This window comes from Rhinopithecus bieti, unplaced genomic scaffold, assembly GCF_001698545.2.
Source record: "Rhinopithecus bieti isolate Rb0 unplaced genomic scaffold, ASM169854v2 scaffold_7967, whole genome shotgun sequence".
In the NCBI taxonomy this organism is placed as follows: Eukaryota; Metazoa; Chordata; class Mammalia; order Primates; family Cercopithecidae; genus Rhinopithecus; species Rhinopithecus bieti.
Genome location: NW_016806112.1, coordinates 543928 through 563495, shown reverse-complemented (window position 1 = coordinate 563495; position 19568 = coordinate 543928). Strand labels below are relative to the sequence as shown.

The 19568-nt window shown below is 46.2% G+C and overlaps 1 protein-coding gene across 5 annotated transcripts in view; it reads left to right on the top strand.

The window, feature by feature from the left end:
- MVB12B (multivesicular body subunit 12B) overlaps positions 1–19568 on the top strand; it is a 185586-nt gene that overhangs the window by 52308 nt on the left and 113710 nt on the right. For all 5 annotated transcript variants that reach the window (XR_001886135.1, XM_017874744.1, XM_017874743.1 and 2 more), the window contains exons 3-5: positions 6599–6706; positions 12358–12454; positions 17873–18002. Coding sequence is in view for 4 of the 5 variants with exons in the window: in XM_017874744.1 (XP_017730233.1) it covers positions 6599–6706; positions 12358–12454; positions 17873–18002 (335 nt within the window). In the remaining variant the exon portion in view is untranslated. The remainder of the gene's footprint in view (positions 1–6598; positions 6707–12357; positions 12455–17872; positions 18003–19568) is intronic.

The following is a 19568-nucleotide window of genomic DNA, read 5'->3' as shown; positions in this document are numbered from 1 at the left end:
GTGAGCATGTCTTACAGGCCAGCCGCAGGTAGCCAGTCCCACTGTCCAGTGGGCTGTTCAGGGCCTCCTGAACGCACATCATCCTCTGTGACTGCTGCACAGTGGTCCAGAATGTGACCTCTGAACTCAAGCTACTGAAAGCAATCAGAGACCTGGGCTGTGTGAGTAAAGGGTTTGTAGAGCCCTGTGTCGGTTCTGCAGCACTGGCAGCCACCATCCCAGGGACTCCCTGGGTGCTGCAGCTCCGCCTCCAGGCATCTGCATGTTGAGTTCTGATGAACTCTAGCAGTGGGGAAGGTTGGAATCAGCTGGACTTGCAGCTTTGGACATTGTCACCCACTTGGGAACACACTAACAAGCTAACTAGGAGTGAGATTATGTTGCATTGCTAGTCACGTCCCTGATGGCAGCAATAGCGGCAGCTTGCCTAAAAGAAATAACAAATTATCATACTATCTTCCGTGAGATATTTCTTTTTTGCTTTTACTTTAACCAAGTGCTGCCTGCATGCACAGTTTAAAAAATCAGAGCGCTCATAAGAAAATATAGCAGCCCCTGCCCTGTCTCCCCACCTTCACTTTTTTATTTCCCAGAGGCATTTACTTTCCACTTTTTAAGATTTTTTTCCCTCTAGTACTTTATCTTCATATTTCTAAATAATTTTATTATATTCCTTATTTCTTGATTATTTTCTTCTCTTATAAACTCCTCCCATTAGGCATTATCACAATTTTTGGTGGATTAATGCTCAGTGTTCACATAGATTACAATGCAGACATTGGGTACCACTGAATCAAGTAACATATTAGGAGTGTGTGTTCTTTCTCATACAACCTTTTATTTTTTCTTGGAATTAATCAAACTTGTTTCATTCATTTGAGGAGTTGTCCAGGTGCCTATTGATTTTCACAGTACATTCTTAAAAATGTCTTTTTAAGTTTTAAATTGATTCTTTTTTTTTTGATCAAATAGCCTTAGGTGCATTGTTTTCATTGTTCTAAATGCTCTGAGGCGGTTGTCACATGCCCATCCCTATCTCTTTCGAACGCGAAAGTGCAGTTCTAAATGCTCTTCCCTCCACATCCCCTCCTCCCCAGAGGTTGCTGCCCTGACGTCTCTTCCTTTCCCAGTCTGGGCCTGGGCGTGCTGCTGTCGCCTGGCTGCTGTGCTGTGTGGGTTCTGTTTCCTGGAGTTTATGGTTTCCTCTTTATTGATTTAATCCTGGGTTCTGCTGATGCATCCTCCAGTAGCTTCCTTAGAAAGGGCCCCTGGGAGATAAACTTTTTAAGTCCTTGCACATCAGCAAAGGTCTTTATTCTACCCTCACACTTAATCGATAGTGGGCTTAGGTATGGAATTCCAGAGTTCCTCAGAATTTTGAAGACATTGTTATCTTGTCTTTTAGTTTCCAGTGTTGTCGTTGGGAAGCCTGATGCAAAATGATTCCCGTTCCTTTGTATGTGACCCGTTGTCTTTCTCTGCAAGTATTTAAGGTGGTTCCTTTATCCCCAGTGTGGTGGGATTCTCTGTTCTTTCGTTTTGGAGTGGGTCTTCTTCATCCACTTTGTAGAGACACTCAGGACCTCTTTAACACAGAGGCTCCCCCTCCCCTCTGTTTTTTATTTTAAAAGTTCTTTCTGAAACTTTTTGTTAGCTGGATGTTGTCTTGACCCTTCAGTTCTCATTCCTATAATTGATCTCTTCATCTTTGTACTTTACCTTCTGGAAGATTTTCTCAGCTTTCTCTTCCAGTGTTTACAATTTCTAATCTCTTTATATTGTCCTCAAATTGTTCCTTTTTAAAAAGGTTTTCATAATACTGTCTGTCCTTGTTTGGTATTTGCAGTCTATTCCCTCGTCCCTCTGAGGATTTAATTACAAACTGCGTTCTCTGTCCTGAGCCGGCACTGTTTCCCCCTATCCTCTGTGCTTCCTTCAAGCTCCCTTTTTTCTATTTTGGGCCCTTCTGTCATGTCTGAGCCTGTCCCCAGTGCCTGGTGACTCTTTGTTGTGGGTTGGGATTTAAGATGGAGGCACCAGCTCATGGGCTGGAGCCCTGTGGGTGGGGGGTCTGCTGGCTGGTGTGCTACACAGTGGGGCGACGAGCAGGGAGCTGGCTCAGGGATCATGGGCTGGTCCACCCTGGCGCTCTCCAGAGACAAAGCTCTCAGTGTCCAGTGTTCAGGGGAGGCGGTTGGAAGCAAGAAGGAGGGTAAGCGCGGGTGGCAGGGAGGGGCCTGCCATTGCCATTCAGTGTGCACGCATGGTTACTCAGTTACCGTCGTTTCCACTCTGAATTGCACCTCCTCCCGCACCTCCTCCCGGCCTCCAACCTCCTTCCCCACCTGCCAGTGTTCTAGAGTCCTGAGCCCGTGCTGGGTTCCTTTCTGCAGAAAATACACCTGAAACGGGGGTGGGCACCTGGGAGTCTAACCACTTTGTTTATGAACATGTTTCAGTCCACCCAGTTCAGCCCTAAACTTGCACTTGCTCCCCTGCCCCTACCCCAGTGGTGTCTGGTGATTCTGGATCCTCGGCCTCTGCTCAGTATCAGCTCCCATGGGCCCCTTAGGTCACAACCCCTCCACTGGCTAAATCCCTTTCCTTCTGCCTTCCACAGCACCAGGCCTTTGTGCTGCCTCTCCCGTTTCCCCCTTCATTGCGGAGGCTTCTGCACTCTCCATTTGATTGTTGGTTTAGAAGAATCCTGGCAGGAAGAGAGATAAACCGTGTGTACAGTCCGCCACTGCCTAGCCCTGGGGCCCTCCTGCTCCCCCTCAGAGACGGCTCCTACTCCCGGGGAAGAAATGCTAGGAGAGAGGTTGTGAGAATGTGTGAGTGTGAGTGTGCAAGAGCATGTGTGTGCGTGCACGTGTGCACATGTGTATATGAGGCCCTGTAACAGACTCTGAAGGTTCTGCAGTCAGCAGACATCGAATTGTCTTGGGAACAAGGCAGCAAACACACAAGATAACCAAAAGAGTAGGCGGCCTCTGTGCTGAAATGGCTGTGTGCCTCAGAGTGGTGGTTTTGAAGGGGAGTCACTCAGCTCAATGGATTAAATCCTGGAAATTTCATTTGAAAAACTTCCCATGACCTTACTTGGGTAGCTGGCAGGGTATGTGGCTTTCACACTGCCCTGATTGCAGAGTTGACTCGTTCATTTATTCTTTCAACAAGGTTTGATGGAACCCATCCGTGTCAGGCATTGTGCTTGGCACAGGGGGTAAAATGGCAAGCAGAACAGGCACTGCCGTTGTCCTTGTGAAGCTTATAGTCCAGGGTGGGATAGCAGGGGGAGGGCAGATGTTCCTCGTACAAGTATATCATTTGTGTTTGGAAAGACCAGATTTGGTCCCAGAGATTGGCGCTGAGCCCCGGGACAACTGAGGACTTTCTGAATCCTGATGTGGCCTGACATCACTTTCAAGGTTTGGTTCGCCGGAGCAGATGCCCTCTTTTTTGGTTTAGAAACATTAGCGCTGTCTTTGGAGTGCTCATGCACTAAGGCGGGCACTTTGCATGTTCGTGGTCTCCTGTGTCCCTGGCAGTGATGCCCACAGGGAAAGGCAGCGTGTCCACTTTGCAGAGGAGGACAGGACTGGTTTAAGCTATTGGATCTCAAGTTCAGGTCCGCCTCTGAATTCCATGCTGCTCATACTGCACGCAAAGCATTTGGTCCTCTACCCCACACCCCACCTCCCCGCAGCTTCCTGATGCTGGGACCTGAGGCTGACTGCTGAGTTTGTAAGCTTCTGCAGTGCCACCAGGAGGGCGTGGGCACCGTCAGGTAGACCCTGCCTTGAGTCAGGTGTGAGGGCTCCTCTTGGCACTGTGACTTCAGCCGCATAGATAGATCGTTTGTCTTGCAGATCATTAGCTCTCCTGACTTGGGATGGGAAGAATTTAGGTTATTAGGCACCTTTATGTGACTGGGTTGGGGAGAAGCCTCTGGGTACATCTTGTTGCTGCAGGAAAGACAGGCCAGAAATACCCTCCTTGTTCCACCAGGGCCGCCTTCCCAGTGCTCTCAAGGAGCCAGGAACTCACATCTCACTCCTCATCCAGTACCTGGTCCTGTGGGTCCCTGAACCATCCAGACCTCCGGGACTGTTCCAGAGCCCTTCTCTGCCCAGCACCGCCTTCCTTGGAGGTTAGGGGAGGTTCTCTCTCTCCCTCTCTCTCTCATTCTTCCCACCTTACCTCCCTGGGCCCCTCATTATACCTTTACACACTTCCACCTCATCACAAATGAGTTTTGGCCCAGGTCAAAGCTGGGCCTTTGGTCATCCTTTTTAAATGCTTCTCAGACAAGAACTGGGGGGCTCTAACTGCCCAAACACTGAAGCACGGGCTCAAACAGAGGGGCCCACACTGCCAGCTCCCCCATTACATTTTCATTTCTCACTGTGAAAAAGGACAACTCTAGCAGTGTGGTGGGTGGAGAGAACCATCACTGGCAAGTCCTGGAGACCTTTCTAGCCTTAGGTTAGAATGCACACCACCCCTCCCTAGCATTTCCAGATATCCAAACAAGCCCTTCTAGACTCCCTTGTCTCTTGGAAGGTTAAAGACACAGCTCCCTCTCTTCCAAGGCAGCTTGTGGTTCCACAGCCTTGGAGTGTCCTGCAGACAGTTTCTGTTTTTGAAGGATTTTCAGAAAGTATGCATTTATTATAGAGAGATCATGTAGGTCCCCTTATTCCCTTTGTTTAGAGCATCTTTTATTTTTACATTTTAGTGGTTCTGAAATTGGGATGCATCTTAAAACAGATGCATGTGTTTGGATATGGTACTATGCCTTTCTTGTGTGAAGGGGTGTTCCCCAAATGACTGCTTCCTAGAATTGAGGAAATACAGTAAAAGTGCGTTGGGAGACAAAATCTTTCAAAACATGGAATCCATGGGAGAAAATGAGCATGGGGGTCCTTGGTATGTAGGAGCTGGGACCACTGCCTTAAATCTCATGTTTCCCGAGAAACTGTATGTGTGACCATTATGGGAAAAAATGCTCACAAGGCCTGACCCCCATTCCATCCTGTTTCTATCTGTGGGGGTGACATACTTGGAGCAAATAGTTCCTAAAATTATCCCCATACCATTCCTCCTTCAGCTTTCAGGTCAAATATATTTGCATCTTTATCATAAGGGCCTTTCTTTTCCTGTTGTTATATTTGCTAATTTACAATTGTTTGGTTTGAGAAATAAGGATTTTTTTTTTCTTTTGCCTCCTGGCCTTTTGATTTTTCTGAGGCAGCCTCAGAGAGCGTGGCTGTGGTGGGCTCCAGGAATGTCCTGAGGAGCCTGAGCCCACTGGCTGGGGTCCTGGCTCCCGCCTCTGCCTTGAGCGTGTGACAGGCAGAGGCCATCCATGTGCTGTGGGGCCCACGTAGAGCCTGCAGTCAGTGTGCAGGATGGGGCTGAATCGGGGCAGTTTTGTGTGAAGAATGGAGGCCCTTCCAGCGGTTTGTCAGGATGGGCAGGAGCTTGTCAGGTCAAGGACTGGATCCCAAAGTCTAAAGCTCAAAAGGACAACCCAGAAGGAGTCAGAAAGTGAACTGCTCAGAGACCTCCTGCAGGGTTTATCCCAAAATGGTCGCGGCTCCTCAGTCTTCCTGGATGCCCCTCTTTGCGGTGCTTAAAGGAAGGTGTGCAAGGTTGATTCATACTCTCACAGGGAGGCTGAGTCAGAAAGCAGACCAAGCCCTGCCCAGCAATTCACAGAGCAGTCTGGAAAGAAACAGGAAGAAAGCACCACCTTCTTCTAGCCTTCTCCTCCTCCTCTCCATCTCCTTTGCACTCTGTCCCACAAAGCCTGGTCTTTCATGTGAATATCCCCCACCCAGCCCCAGTCTAGGTCACAGGGGCTTCGATACTCAGATCAAGTCTGGCTGGCGTCCTTCTCAGACACTTCCTAGTAGAGAATTTCTACAGCTGCAGATGAGAAAATGACTTCTTATGGAGACTAGAAACAGGGAACCCAGTGAGTCTTGTTTTGTTTTTCTATATCCTGATCCAGTTTCTGACCTTGAACACCACTCTCAGGCTTGTACCGAGAGGACGCAGGGTGGAGTGAAATGTCTCTGGCCTCCCTCCTGCCCAGTCCGGAGGAGAATCCCATTGACTGAAGCACCCAGCTGGCCCCAGGGCCCTAGAGCAGGAGGCTGTGTCACCCTCTCCACAGACAGCGCCCCCACAGGTGGTTCATCACACCCACTGGACTCCTTTCTTCACCCTGCACCATTCCCCCACTGCGCCCCCGAGTAAGTGGTAATAGCCACTTAATGTGCTGACTTAGCCAATCCCTTCTTGGTCCATTATGACAAAAGTTGCTCTTTTCTCATTAGAGCCATTTCTGTCAGGGTGTCTTTAATCAATGGCTTCCCCAGGGACAGTATTTTTAGAAGCTGTATTTTTCACACTCTCCCTTTTCCCTTTTTGGAAAATCTCATCCCAGTGCCTAGTGAAATGAACTAATGAGATGCCGGGAGATCCCAGGCTGGTGTTAATTAGAACAGGCACGGAAGAAGTGGCCCACACACACCTTCGGTTCCTTCTTACCTTACCTGCGATCCTTTTCTCTGTCTCTCCGGTGTAGGTTGCACAGACAGCAGATGGTGTGGATGCTGACCTCTGGAAAGACGGCTTATTTAAATCCAAGGTTACCAGATACCTATGTTTCACAAGATCATTTTCCAAAGAAAATGTAAGTCTAGTTGTAGTTTCCATTTGCTGAGTGAGCACAAGTAATTTACATTCCTGTTTGGAATTTCCTCATTTTGTTGTTGTTGTGGTTTATTTTCATTGCCATATTAATTTATCTGTGGTTTTAGTGAACTGGGTAGAATCAGCAGCCAGCACTGTGTTTCATTTATTAACAGTATTATTAACCACGTACCCAAGTGTACCGTGAATTCCATTAAATTGTGTTCTCAAAAGGAAACCAGGAAATTTCTCTCCCAGCTCTCATTTGCCTACCTTTCCTCCAAGCAACAAATCACAGGATAGTGCAGCAGTGAGAATTCTCCAGTGGAGCGGGTTTTAATGCTGGCCAGCAAAGGCAGCCTGGCTCAGGGAGGGTCCCTGTGACTCCACCCCATCCACAGACATCATGCCTTTGCTTCCACAGTGACGTTTCCTCTCTGAGTCTCTGTGTGACATATTGCATTTCATTATTTTTGTAGGATTTCTCTTAGCTGAAATGTTTTTTTTTTTTTTTTAAATAGGTAGCTCTGCTCACCTCTGTATATAAGTTACAGCAAACATTATATTAAAAAGTGGACAATCTCCCATGTCTAAGGTCTAGTCTCTTTTTTTGGTTTCTTGTGTTTTTGTTTTTTTATATAATAACTTGCATTCAATAATAAATAAGAAAGAGCTATTTGTGAATAGTGATGTGTATTAAAAACAATAACCCGAGTATATCACCTATTTAGAACAGATGGAGTATCATAACATCTTGTACATAATGGGATCGGCCAATGTCTCGCTGAATAGCGCACCTCAACTATACTCGAACACACCACAGATGATAGAGAATCTTCCTACTAAAGTCCAGGGGGAATAATGATATACACTTTCTTCTCATGACAGATCAATCGGCAGAGAGTACCCTAGACAGGTAGATAAGACCTTATCGATTTCTAACGCGTTTGGAACTAATCTCAATTGATTCCGCGATGCCGCAAAACCATATGAGGGTAATGTTGGTAACGCGATTTGGATTTTTCTCAATAGCAGGGCTAACATTTTATTTTGGCCATATGTTATTGTCTGCTTGTCATGTAAATTTATTTTGGGGAATATTTTATGATTATTATATAAATTAATATAAAAGTACATATTTATTTGCAGTTAAAAAAGAAAAACTGAACCCAGACAACAAACATACTCATTCAACAGCATGAAAGGGGGAAAGCCTTAGTCCTCGTCTCTGCCACCTGGCCCCGCAGGCCCAGGGTCCCATCACAGGGTCCTTGCGTGTCCCCTTGGTGTTTTCTGAATGTCGACCATCATGTGGCTCTCTGGCTTGTACTCTTTTCTGCCACCTGTTCCTGTTGTTTGTCGTTAATTCTTTGGTAGGAGAATTATTCTGAACAGGACTGGGAGAAAAGTCGTTGCTTTATTTTTTTCCCCTAATTACAAGAGCAATATATGCTCACCGTAAAGTACAGAGTTTATAATGGAGTCAGGGAAAATCTTGACACAAAAGTCTGGAAGTCTTTTCAATTCAGGCTTTTGAGTGTATTTTAAATACCAGGAAGGTGGCAGGGCTAAAGAGTGGACAAGGGCACTGTGAGCTTATAATGAGTCCCTGCAGGTCCCCCAGCACGCTGAGCAGCCTGAGGCGCCCAGGAGTGGGCTGAAGGCTGAGTAGAGGCTTCACTTAAAAATGAGTAGAGGCCGAAGAGGCTTCAGTTAAAACTGGCCTGAGGACAGCCATGATCTCTGTGATCATTTTTTGTTTTTGTTTTCATTGCATGAAATCAAAAACACTATGGGGTGTTGGTACCTAGGCTAGCAGAGTCCCTGCGTCCCTTGGAGTGGGGACAGTGACAGGTCTGAATGTGACAAAGAGAAGTCACTGGGGCTTGTTAGCAGTGAGTGTCATGGGTAAGTGTATTAAAGAAAGCCCGTTGATTTGGTCAACATGTGTTGACCATTAAAAAGATTTTTCGTGGGTGTGATGAAGGGATGTGAGAAGAGGGCAAGGGCAGTGTGAAAAGCCTCTATCTCGCTTTTGAAGCAGTGAAGGAGATAGGTGCGTGGTGCATACTGTTTTTAGAAAAAGAATGAATGGATCCAATAGTGGGATCCAAACGATCGAGTTCCAGCAGTTGGCAGGGGCCCACTTGCCAGCTCAGGAGTGGAGGAGGAATCAGAATATTTTAATCTGTTAGAGCCAGTCTATGCTGGTCCTGTAGTCCAAACCAAGACTTTGCAGAGCATCACTTTTTACAGCTGTAAAGGAGAGATGTGGGATCTCAAGACTGGACAGATTCTTAATTAGGTGACTTGAGACTCCCAATGTAGGAGTTTTGGGAGACTCCTTTGGAACCTAAATTCCTTTCCCCCAATAATGCTATTAATACAGAAACTTGGCTTTGGAGTGACATTGCTTCCTGGGGAAGGATCGAGATTAATTGCACTTTTCATGCCCTGTACTTTCTGCATTACCTGTAATAATAATGTACATATATTAGGTAGGGAGGATATTAAACAGAAGGATTTATGAACATTTGAATATTAAGTTGGTTATCTGTGGCTACCTTAAATGCAAGGTTGTCAAAAATAATTACAGTATACTAGCAAATACTGGCTACCAGAGACAATATAAATACCCTGAGTCAGTGCATATTGGGCTTTTGGCATGAATCATTTGCTCAACAAGGATTGGGAATACGTTCTTCATATTTATGAGGAGGAAATGAAAGAGAGCACAGATGGGGGAGGGGAGAGGAACAGGCAAAATTAATGGTGTCGCAGACCCACTGTATTAAACCCAGTACAGTGGCAGCCCCGTGTAAGGAGGGACCACACTTGGGCTGTAGGGAGCTCTGACAGTGCAGCCTCCCATTTTGTATGCATGCAAGGGTTTTTTGATGCTTTATTTTTAATGGCCACACCACTGATGTTCAGGTTTTATGATCAGGGACATTTGTAGAGTGTGTGGAGGGTGAGGTCACTAAGTGGTTTGCAGTTGACTTCTGTAAAACCCAACTTGTCAAGTAGAAGACATTTGAGAAGTATATTGATGAATGCCCATCCATCTGCAGGGCAGGAAAACATGCCTAGTTGTTAATTTCTCAATGCAGAAAGCAGTGATGACATGGAAAAGCAACTGCCATGAAAAAAAATTATGATAGATTAGACCAGGCGATTCTGAAAGCAGCTGATGTTTGCAAGTTAGGTTAACAGTTCAAACCCTTCCTACACGGTTAGAGATTTATTCCGTGTTCTGAGGGTCCCACTTACCACTCCCTAGCCTGCACTGTACATTGCCTTCCTGAGGCCCAGCTACCTGGAATATCAGAATATCAAATTGTTGGCAAATGTGATAGTTCTGAGAGGAAGAAACGGTTTCCTGATGACTGTGCCATAAAAACACTAGTCGTAGGTTACAGTTGCTACTTTGACCTTCCTAGTTAAATTCTAATAATTTGTTTCATTTGTGTACTTTTGGTTCATAATATTTATTAGTGTATATCAATACTTTTGATATTTTTAATCATATAGTTTAGATATGACATCTCAGCAAACCCAACTTGATATATGTGTGTGTGTGTGTGTGTATATATATGTGTATACGCACACACACACATATGAAACGAAGTCTCCCTGTCGCCCAGACTAGAGTGCAATGGCACAATCTCAGTTCACTGCAGCCTCCACCTCCTGGGTTCAAGTAATTCTCCTACCTCAGCCTCCCAAGTAACTGGGACTGTAGGCACCTACCACCACACCCAGCTAATTTTTGTATTTTTTAAAGTAGAGACAGGGTTTCACCATGTTGCTCAGGCTGGTATCAAACTTCTGACTTCAAATGATCCACCTGCCTCGGCCTCCCAAAGTGCTGGGATTACAGGCATGAGCTACCATGCCTGGTCAATTTTATTTATGTATGTATGTATGTATGTATGTATGTATTTATTTATTTATTTATTTTGAGACAGTGTCTCACTCTTGCCCAGGCTGAAGTACAGTGACATGATCTTGGCTCACTGCAGCCTCAACCTCCCAGGCTCCAACAATCCTCCTACTTCAGTTTCCTGAGTAGCTGGGACAACATGCATGAGTGCTACCACACCCAGTCAATTTTTTTAATTTGTAGAGATGGGGTTTCACCATGTTTCCCAGGCTTGTCTCAAACTCCTACCCGCCCACTTTGGCCTACCAAAGTGTTGGGATTACAGGCGTGAGCAACAGCACCCGGACTCCAGTTTGATTTCTGACTCTGAGTGGCCCAGTTGAAAAATGTGCACCCGAAATTAATTTATTCAGCAAGTAATTACTGAGCACCTGTTGTGTGGCAAAATCCATGCTAGGCTTGTATTTATAGTAGGAACAGAGATAGTTTTGGTCTTCATGGTTCTTAAACTCTAGAAGCAAGACAGATATTAAGAAAATAACCCCACAAATTGATAGGGAGGGGAAAAGAGAGTGCCAAGAGGGAACACACACCGTTTAGATGATAAGAACTCCCTGCTTGGCTTTCAGAGACATGGCACACTGCAGGTGGAGGTGGGATCTTGGCTCCCATGTGCAGAGATGGAGGTAGCAGCCCTTCTTCTCTAAGCAAGATGGAACAACAGCCTCAGAAGTTGCTGTCCAGGGCAGAGTGATGGTTGACCAACTAGATGCTTGTCCAAGGATGCTGAACAAGTAAATGGAGAGCATGCTCACACTGGGCCTTGGGGATGAGGCACTTCTGCAAAATGGGCACGTGGAGTGCATTGCTAGTATCCTAACAGGGGAGATTTGGGATTTGAGCCCATCATTCTTTCCTTAACTGGCTCTGACTAGAGAGGGGGAACCAAGCTGCAAATTACTCTGAAGATTTTAATGAAATCTCCAAAGTGCCCCCACATATTTAAGTTGTAGGGTAGATATCTTTAGAGCTCATTTCCAGCTTGAAATGCACGCTGCAAGTGCCGGCGTGTTTGCAAAGAATTCTCTCTCGCAATTACTGAATGTGTACTGTCTTCGAAAGATATTTGTACACCAGTTACAGAAACTGCGCACTGTGGACCCCATATACTACCACTAAATAGAAACTTTAGGAGGCCCTTGTGCATGTCATTTTAGAAGACGTGTAATATTGAGGCAGCAGGACTTTCACTCTGTGTTAGTTTATGATTCTTGGGATTTTGTAAAATGTGTCTAGCAACTGAAATGTGTGTCAGTATGCAGACTGGTGATCACTTAGGAGTGTGATTGGTTCCCTGTTAGGTTTAGATGCAGTTCTGTCCTACGAGTGCCTCAGGAATTTGCTCTTCCTAAAACCTCCTGACCTTGAGATCTGATGCTCAGGGCTGAGTGGCAGCCTGGTCCCGGGACGTGTGTGCACAGCTGCCCTCTGCTGGGTTATGTCTAAAGCATCTCCTGGGTTGCTCCTGCCTCACCAAGGCTGTGTCTGAGTGAGTGGCTTTGAGGTTCTGCAGATAAAACTCCTTCCCGGGGGCCACACGAGTCCCTGTGTAACCACTGGGGAACATTAAGTGTCACCTACTCTAATTAACCTGCTGTCATAAAGCTGCACGAGTCATTGTGTTAAATATGCATCTTGAAGCCAAAATGGCAAACCCACCACAGGCGTGTTCAGATTAATAGTCTGTATCTCTTTTCTTTCTTCCCAAGAGTCATCTGGGGAACGTGTTAGTAGATATGAAGCTCATTGACATCAAGGACACACTGCCTGTGGGCTTCATCCCAATTCAGGAGACAGTGGACACACGTGAGTCATCCTTTAGTAGCACTCATCACAATGAGGGTTTTCTTCCTCCAGATATATTTCTAGGTGTTTTTTTTATGTGCATTTTTCTTCAGAAACATTTTCGGAGGTCTTACTGCATGCCCATGAACAAACCCTGCTGCTTTTGATGTGTGTCTGGCTGGGTTCTCCAAGGAGTTTGCAGAGTATTCTGGGTAGTGGCATGTAAATGAGCAGAACGTCGCTTTCTTTTAGAATGGTGCTCCCTGCTGAATGGACTCACTGGGGAACGGAATGGTGAAACTCGATCTAGTTTGTCTTTAGTCCTTGCTCTGGTGTTGCTGAAGCCAAGCTTGGCACAAGACGCAGAAGGAAGCAGAAAGAAAACAATCAAAAGACGCCCAGAGAACACAAAGCCAATAATGTGCCCATTTGGGGCCCATAGAGCAAACAAGAAAAGTGAGAATCAAAAAGACTGCAAATTAAAATTCATAGGTTCGAATTGGACTGAATATTCTGACCACTGAGCAGGTCCAAGCAGAAGTGAATCACTGAGGAATCGGCAGCGTCTTCAGGGTGCTGGAGCCTTGGAGCTTCTTGACCCGCACATGAGTTATTAAATGGTGCTGGAAAACCTCTGGTGATTCGGCTTCCTTGTTTTGGTGTAATTTAACTTACCTTGTTTCATTTTTAATTACTGGTCAGCCAACTTTATGATATCTACAACAGTGAAGTAGTGAATACAAAACAAATACAGAGAATCCTTTCATTATGACTCAGGGTTTGTTTATTAAATTCTGTCTCATTTTCTGTCTCATACTTTATTCTTTCATAATTAGCCCACGTTGGTCCCACTATTTTTTGCTGTTTTCTTGCTGGCACTTCATATGATATGAACCAGAGTTTCTGTCTCTACGCAGATCCCACCTAACTATTATTTTCATGAAACCAGCAGACCCCGTTGTATAGCATATTTTTATTTTCGTGGTGGTCTCTTCACGTTTAGACATTAGATTGCTTTTTGTCATTTATGATTTTATGTATTACCTGATAATCGTAAGAGCTGATACTTAGTATGCATTTACTGTATGCTCACCCCTGTGATAAACGCTTTACCTCCCTGATTTCATTTAATCTTCAGAAGACCCCTCTTATGAGACGGGCATTATTATACCCATTTCAGATATGAGAAAAATGAAGCACACTCACTCCTTAGGGATTAAAGAACTTAGCCAAGGTCACGCGTCTGGAACTGGAGGAATAACTAGAATGCTCACATACGTCTTACTCCAGCTACACTTTTAACCACAGCACCACACTGGAAGAGCATGTGTATAAGCACATTTTACAGATATGTTTTATATTAATGTATAGGGTTTTAAAAAATTAAGATATAACTCACATACCATGCAATTCACCCATTGAACATGCACAGTTCAGTGACCTTTAGTAAAGGCAGAGTTGTGCAACCATTATTGCACATTATATCACCCCCAAAACCCATTGTCACGATATCACCCCTGTACCCCTCAGCAATCACTCCCTTATTTCTCTCCAACCCTCACCTCCCCACTCCCCACCAGCCCTAGGCAACCACTGATCTAATTTCTATATAGATTTGCCTATTCTGGACATTTCATATGAATGGAATCATACAGTGTGTGGTCTTTTGTGACCAGCTTCTCTCTCTTAGCATAATGTTTTCAAGGTTGGCCCATGTTGTAGGATAGATCATTACTTCATTCCTTCTTATCGCCAAATAATATAACATATGGATATACCACATTTTGGTTATCCGTTCAACTGATGGATATCTGGGTTGTTCGTACTTTTTGGCTGTTAGGAATGAGGCTGCTATGAACATTCGTGTACAAGTTTTTGTGTGGGCTTATGTTTTCGTTTCTGTTGGGTATCTACCTAGTCATGGAATTGCTGGGTCACATGGTAACTTGATATTTTTGAGGAACTACCAAATGGTATTTCAAAGGAGCTGCACCATTTTTTATTCCCACCAGCAGTGTCCGTAGATTCCAATTCCTCCTCATCTTCACCAGCACTTTGTTATTGTCTGTCTTTTTGATTCTAGGCATCTTAGTGGGTATGAAATGGAATCTCCTTGTGCTTTCTGTTTGCCCTTGTCTGATGGCAAATGACGTTGAGCATCTTTTTATGTGCTTGTTGGCCATTTGTGTTATCTCCTCTGCTTAGGATCTACAGTCTTCTCAAAGACTTAGATCACTTTCCTCCTTTTCCCCTGTGTTTTTCACAGTTTTAAAATTTGCATTGGTGTTCATTTTTTGACAGTGAGTTGACTTCAAATGTCTCTATATTGATGTGCTGTGGAGCCGCAATGGGTTTTCCATTCTGCATTTTCCTCTCGGTTAGTTGGACCAGTTCACTGAGTCTCTGTCCTGTCTGGACTTGGGGACCAGCTGCTGTGGGGCCCAGGGGTCTTGGTTGGGAAGTTTCTTCACTGTGACTGGGAGTGCACAGGTTGGTGCCCCAAGTGTGGACTCTGAGATCGGTCCTGGGCCCAGTGCCAGGTGCCTTGTCACACAGGAGGGTGGGCAGCAGGGAGCCTCTTCATTTCTGGTTCTAGCAACATTTCCTGGAGGCTTTACCTGGGGGACAGAGGAGCCCAAGCTGACCATATAAGCCTTATGGTCAGCTCTGTATCATTTGAGAGCATTCAAGGCCCTGATTTTATAAAGTCAGCCAAAAACAGGAGACTCCTGTAATCCATTTAAAATATAGTTTGCTGTAATCCATATAGCACTGAAAAACTGGAAGACTGTTTGTTTTAGTAAAGTACTGTGTACTTTCTCTGTGTTCATTAGCATGACTGAACACATTTCTATTGACTATGTATAATATGTTTACTTAAAATTAGGCCTGCTTAAGCATGTGTAATTAGTGGCTCCATCTCTTACCCCGAGTTTGCTGCAGACGGAGGAATGGAGCCAAGAGCAGTGTGGCAACAGCAAGTGAAACACCCGGCATTAGTTTTCTTTGTGTAAAGGTCTCATCTTCTTCACGCCTTCTAAGGCCAATCTGAGCAGCTGATAATCTTTGAAGGTGCAGAGTTGCTGTGAACAGCGCCCCCCATTCCCCAGGTTGCTGTCCCAAGTGTGGACTCTGAGGTTGGGTCTTGTCACACAGGAGGGTGGGCAGCAGGGGCCTCTTCATTTCCAGTTCTAGATTCATTTCCTAGATGTTTAGCAATGTTTAGGGTCTGGATTCAGAACGTTGTTTCTCTCCACTGGTAGATCTGCTCTAGCCCTCAGTTTCTGTGCCTGAGGAACGCACAAAAAAAAGCGACCCTACCCCCCTAAAAATATAATAACAAAAGCAATTCCACTGATTTTCTTGTCCCCCTCCCCACTCCTGGCCCCTATAAGAACCCCCAGGCAGGGCTGTACTTCCCCTCATTCTGTTCCTCGATTTGAATGTGCTGTTGAATGTCTTACTTCCTGCCACAGAATTGCAAGGTCTTGAAACCCAATACCAAGTACAGGCATAAATTACACGCTAGAGGCTTACTTGTCAATAATGACAGTAAGATCCCACACAACTGTTCTTTACTGAGCACTTACTGTGTGCCAGGCACTGGGCTAGGTAGATCATATGTGTTGGCACAGTGCATCCAACCCACATCCCTGTGGGGTGGGTTTCATTAACTCCCTTTTACAATTTACCAAGACTCAGAGAAATTAAGTAACTTACCTAAGGTCACAGTGCCAGAAAATGTTGGTGTTGGGATTTCAACCCAGATCTGTCTGACTCGTGTATTAAATGGCTGCAGTTGGTTGAAACTCAGGCTTAAAAGCACAAACACACACACACCTCCCGTTGGTCAGCACTGGAGGTTGCTCAAGCACCAACTCCTTACTCTAAGGCTTGATAAGTAAGAGAAAAGAATTATGTGCTTATCCATTTTTTTCCTATACAGAATTTATTTCAGGGAGACCAAATAGTTGATGAAGGAAAGTTATTTTTTATATATAGAAGAATTCTAGCTAAAAAATGTAGAAGGGGGCTGGGTGCGGTGACTCACGCCTGTAATCCCAGCACTTTGGGAGGCCAAGGTGGGTGGATCATGAGGTCAGGAGTTTGAGACAAGCCTGACCAACATGGTGAAACCCCATCTCTACTAAAAATACAAAAATGAGCCAGGCATGGTGGCACGCATCTGTAATCCCAGCTACTCAGGAGACCGAGGCAGGAGAATCACTCGAACCCGGGAGGTGGAGGTTGCAGTGAGCCAAGATCATGCCACTGCTCTCCAGCCTGGGTGACAGAGTAAGACTCCATCTCAAAAAAAAAAAATAAAAGAAAAGAAGCAGAAGGAATGACAGAGTTCAAAAGTTACCATTGTGAACCTTTAATAAAGCATGGATCTTAGCAACAGTCATCAGAGGATGAGAAAGTACTCAGAGGATGGCAGTGGGGGAACTGTATGACCGAGGGCCCAGGCCGACACCAGCAGAGCTCAGCAAGAATGGCCCAACCAGACTTCAGGCCTCACCATATGACAGCCTAGACTTACACGTGCCCCTGGACAGCGTGTGCATCTAAAAAACCTAACCTGAGTCTAATCAAGGCTTTAGCTCTGTCAGTCTACAGGAGGCACAGGGGAATGACCCGATTTCTCCAACCTGTCAGTGCCCTGAAGAAAAGGGAGCAGGAGTGGTTGTTCCAGAGTCAAATGGTCTGGGAGGCCTGACACCCAGAGGCAGTGCCTCAGCATCCTGGGGATCCGGATGCAGACAGACTGGAGAAAACGTGAATGTAGACTCTCTATTGGATGATACTCAGGAATTCTGTTCGTTTTGTTAGGAATGGTGAAGGCATAGTGGTCTTTAAAGAACAGTGACCTGGATGCCTACTGAGGTATTGATGGCGACATGACGTGGTGTCATCAGGGATTCATTTTAAATATCCAGCAAAGCTGCAGGGGTGGGAGGAGAGGAAACCAGCTTGTCCGTTGTGCACAGCATTGACACTGGGTGACAGGAACACATGGATTCATTCCGCTGTCCTCTCTGCTTTGGGGTATGTTTGAAGATTTCTATGATAAAAAGCAGAAAAGAAAAGAAGGCCATGTGGTGAAATGTGTTAATGCTCAGGGCATCAGCGTGCACGTTTCTGATGGCTGAGCAGTGAGCAGATTGTGGTTGCGGCTCTTAGAAGCCACCCGGATTTACTGCAGGGTGTGCGGTCCCCTTCTCAGCAGGGGGTGTCTGGGTTGAGTCCTGCATGCAGAGCAGGGTGACTGCAGCCCAGGGGAAGGCAGGCGGCAGAGCCCAGCCCTTCTGTCTAGCAGCTTAGGTGACCTGCCACTTCTGCTGCCAGGCACAGGGTGTGACAAGGGATGTGGTTTTCAGAATAGAGATGGTGGGATCTCTGGAAAACTCATACCTTTTCTGTTGTCCTTTCCTTCAGAGGAAGTGGCTTTTAGGAAGAAGAGGCTGTGCATTAAATTTATTCCACGGGATTCAACGGAAGCCGCAATTTGTGACATTCGGATCATGGGCCGGACCAAGCAGGCCCCACCTCAGTACACGTTTATCGGGTGAGTCTTAATGATGGGACTCTCAGCTGCTACTCTTCCATGAGAGCACTCAGGCCGCTCCAGGCAGTGAGGTCCCAGAGATTTCCATGTGGTCCCCAGGCTCTCAGCCGTGGGCCTCTGTCAGCCCAGTGCTCCTCGCTGCCCTTCCCGCTCAGCTGCGGCCTCTCTGCGCCTGGGCTCGCACTGCTGACTCTACCTTAGGGCCTTTCCTCCCCCGCCCTTCTGCGCATTCGGCCTTGAAGCTCCTCTGGGTCCTTCCCCGACACCCTGTGATGCCACCAGCCTCAGCTCTCCACACTCGTTATTCACCCTATAGGAAAGGTCACAGGGACCTGTTTTGTACCATGGGGCCAGGGTCACTGGATGTGGCCATGAGTGAGGCAAAGGCCCTGCTGTCACAGAGCTGATGTTCGAAAAGGGACAGACGAGCAATAAACAAGAAAATAAATGAGTAATTCCAGACAGTGAAGAAAGTGAAACACAGTGATGGAGTGGGGGCCTCTTCCGTGAGGGGGTCAGGAAGGTGACACTTGAGCAGAGACCTGAATGTCAGAAAACCAGCCATGCACAGATGTGAAGGCAGGGCCTTCGAGGCAGAGCAGAAGCAGAAGGAGAGAAGTGGGAATGAGCATGGCATGTTCTGGGGGCAGAACGCAGCCCCATGCAGCTGGAAGAGCCAGGGAGAGTACTGGGACAAGGGCGAGGGTTGGCAGGACCTCCTAGGACATGGCCTGGAGTTTATTCCAAGCACACTGGAAAGCCAGTGGAGGGCTCCAAGTCAGGAAGAAACATAAATATTACACAGCTGCATGATAATTCCCCAGTAAGCAGAGAACTGCTGAGGCCTGGGCCCGTTTTTGTCTTATTTCTCCAGTAGCCTCAGCCCTGAGCATGAGCCTGGCTCTGTTGCGGCTCCATAAATACTTAGTACAGTGAAATCCCAGGGTTTCACTTAGGGCTCTGTTGATTGTAAGTGACAGGAAACCCAACCCACTTTGGCTTGAGCAAAAGAAAGAATTTGTTGGCTGGCATCACAGAAGAGTTGGGGAGGCAGGACCGGCACGCCTGGAAGCGGAAGCTTGAAAGCTGGCACTGGGTTCTGGTTTCCCTGTCTCCCTCTGGCTGTGGTGCTGGGCCCTGTTCTGACATGTTTCCCCCTCAAGGAGGCCTGGTACTGCAGTAGCTCCACCTGCTTTTCATCCAGGTTCAAGTCCAGAGGCCAAGAGCAAGTCTGTGTTCCTGCTAGTTCAAAAGAAGTTCTAGAATTTAGTCTCACTGGTCTTGATTGATCTAGGTAGGGTCATGTGCACCCTGGGCTGGTCACTGTTTTCTGGAAAATTCTTCCATTGACCAGGCCTGAGCAGGAAGTAGGATTAGCTCCATGGGAACTCAAGGACTAACCATGACTGGTGCTGCCCCTAAAATACGGAGGGGAAGTCAAAAGTCAGAAAGGGTGTGAGGGGATGCCAGCTGTCTTAAAGGAAATAGATGTTCACTGTCCTCGGTCAACTGAAATCCAAGTGTACCGGGTACTTGGTGTGGCAGATGGTTTACAGCCCCCTCAGC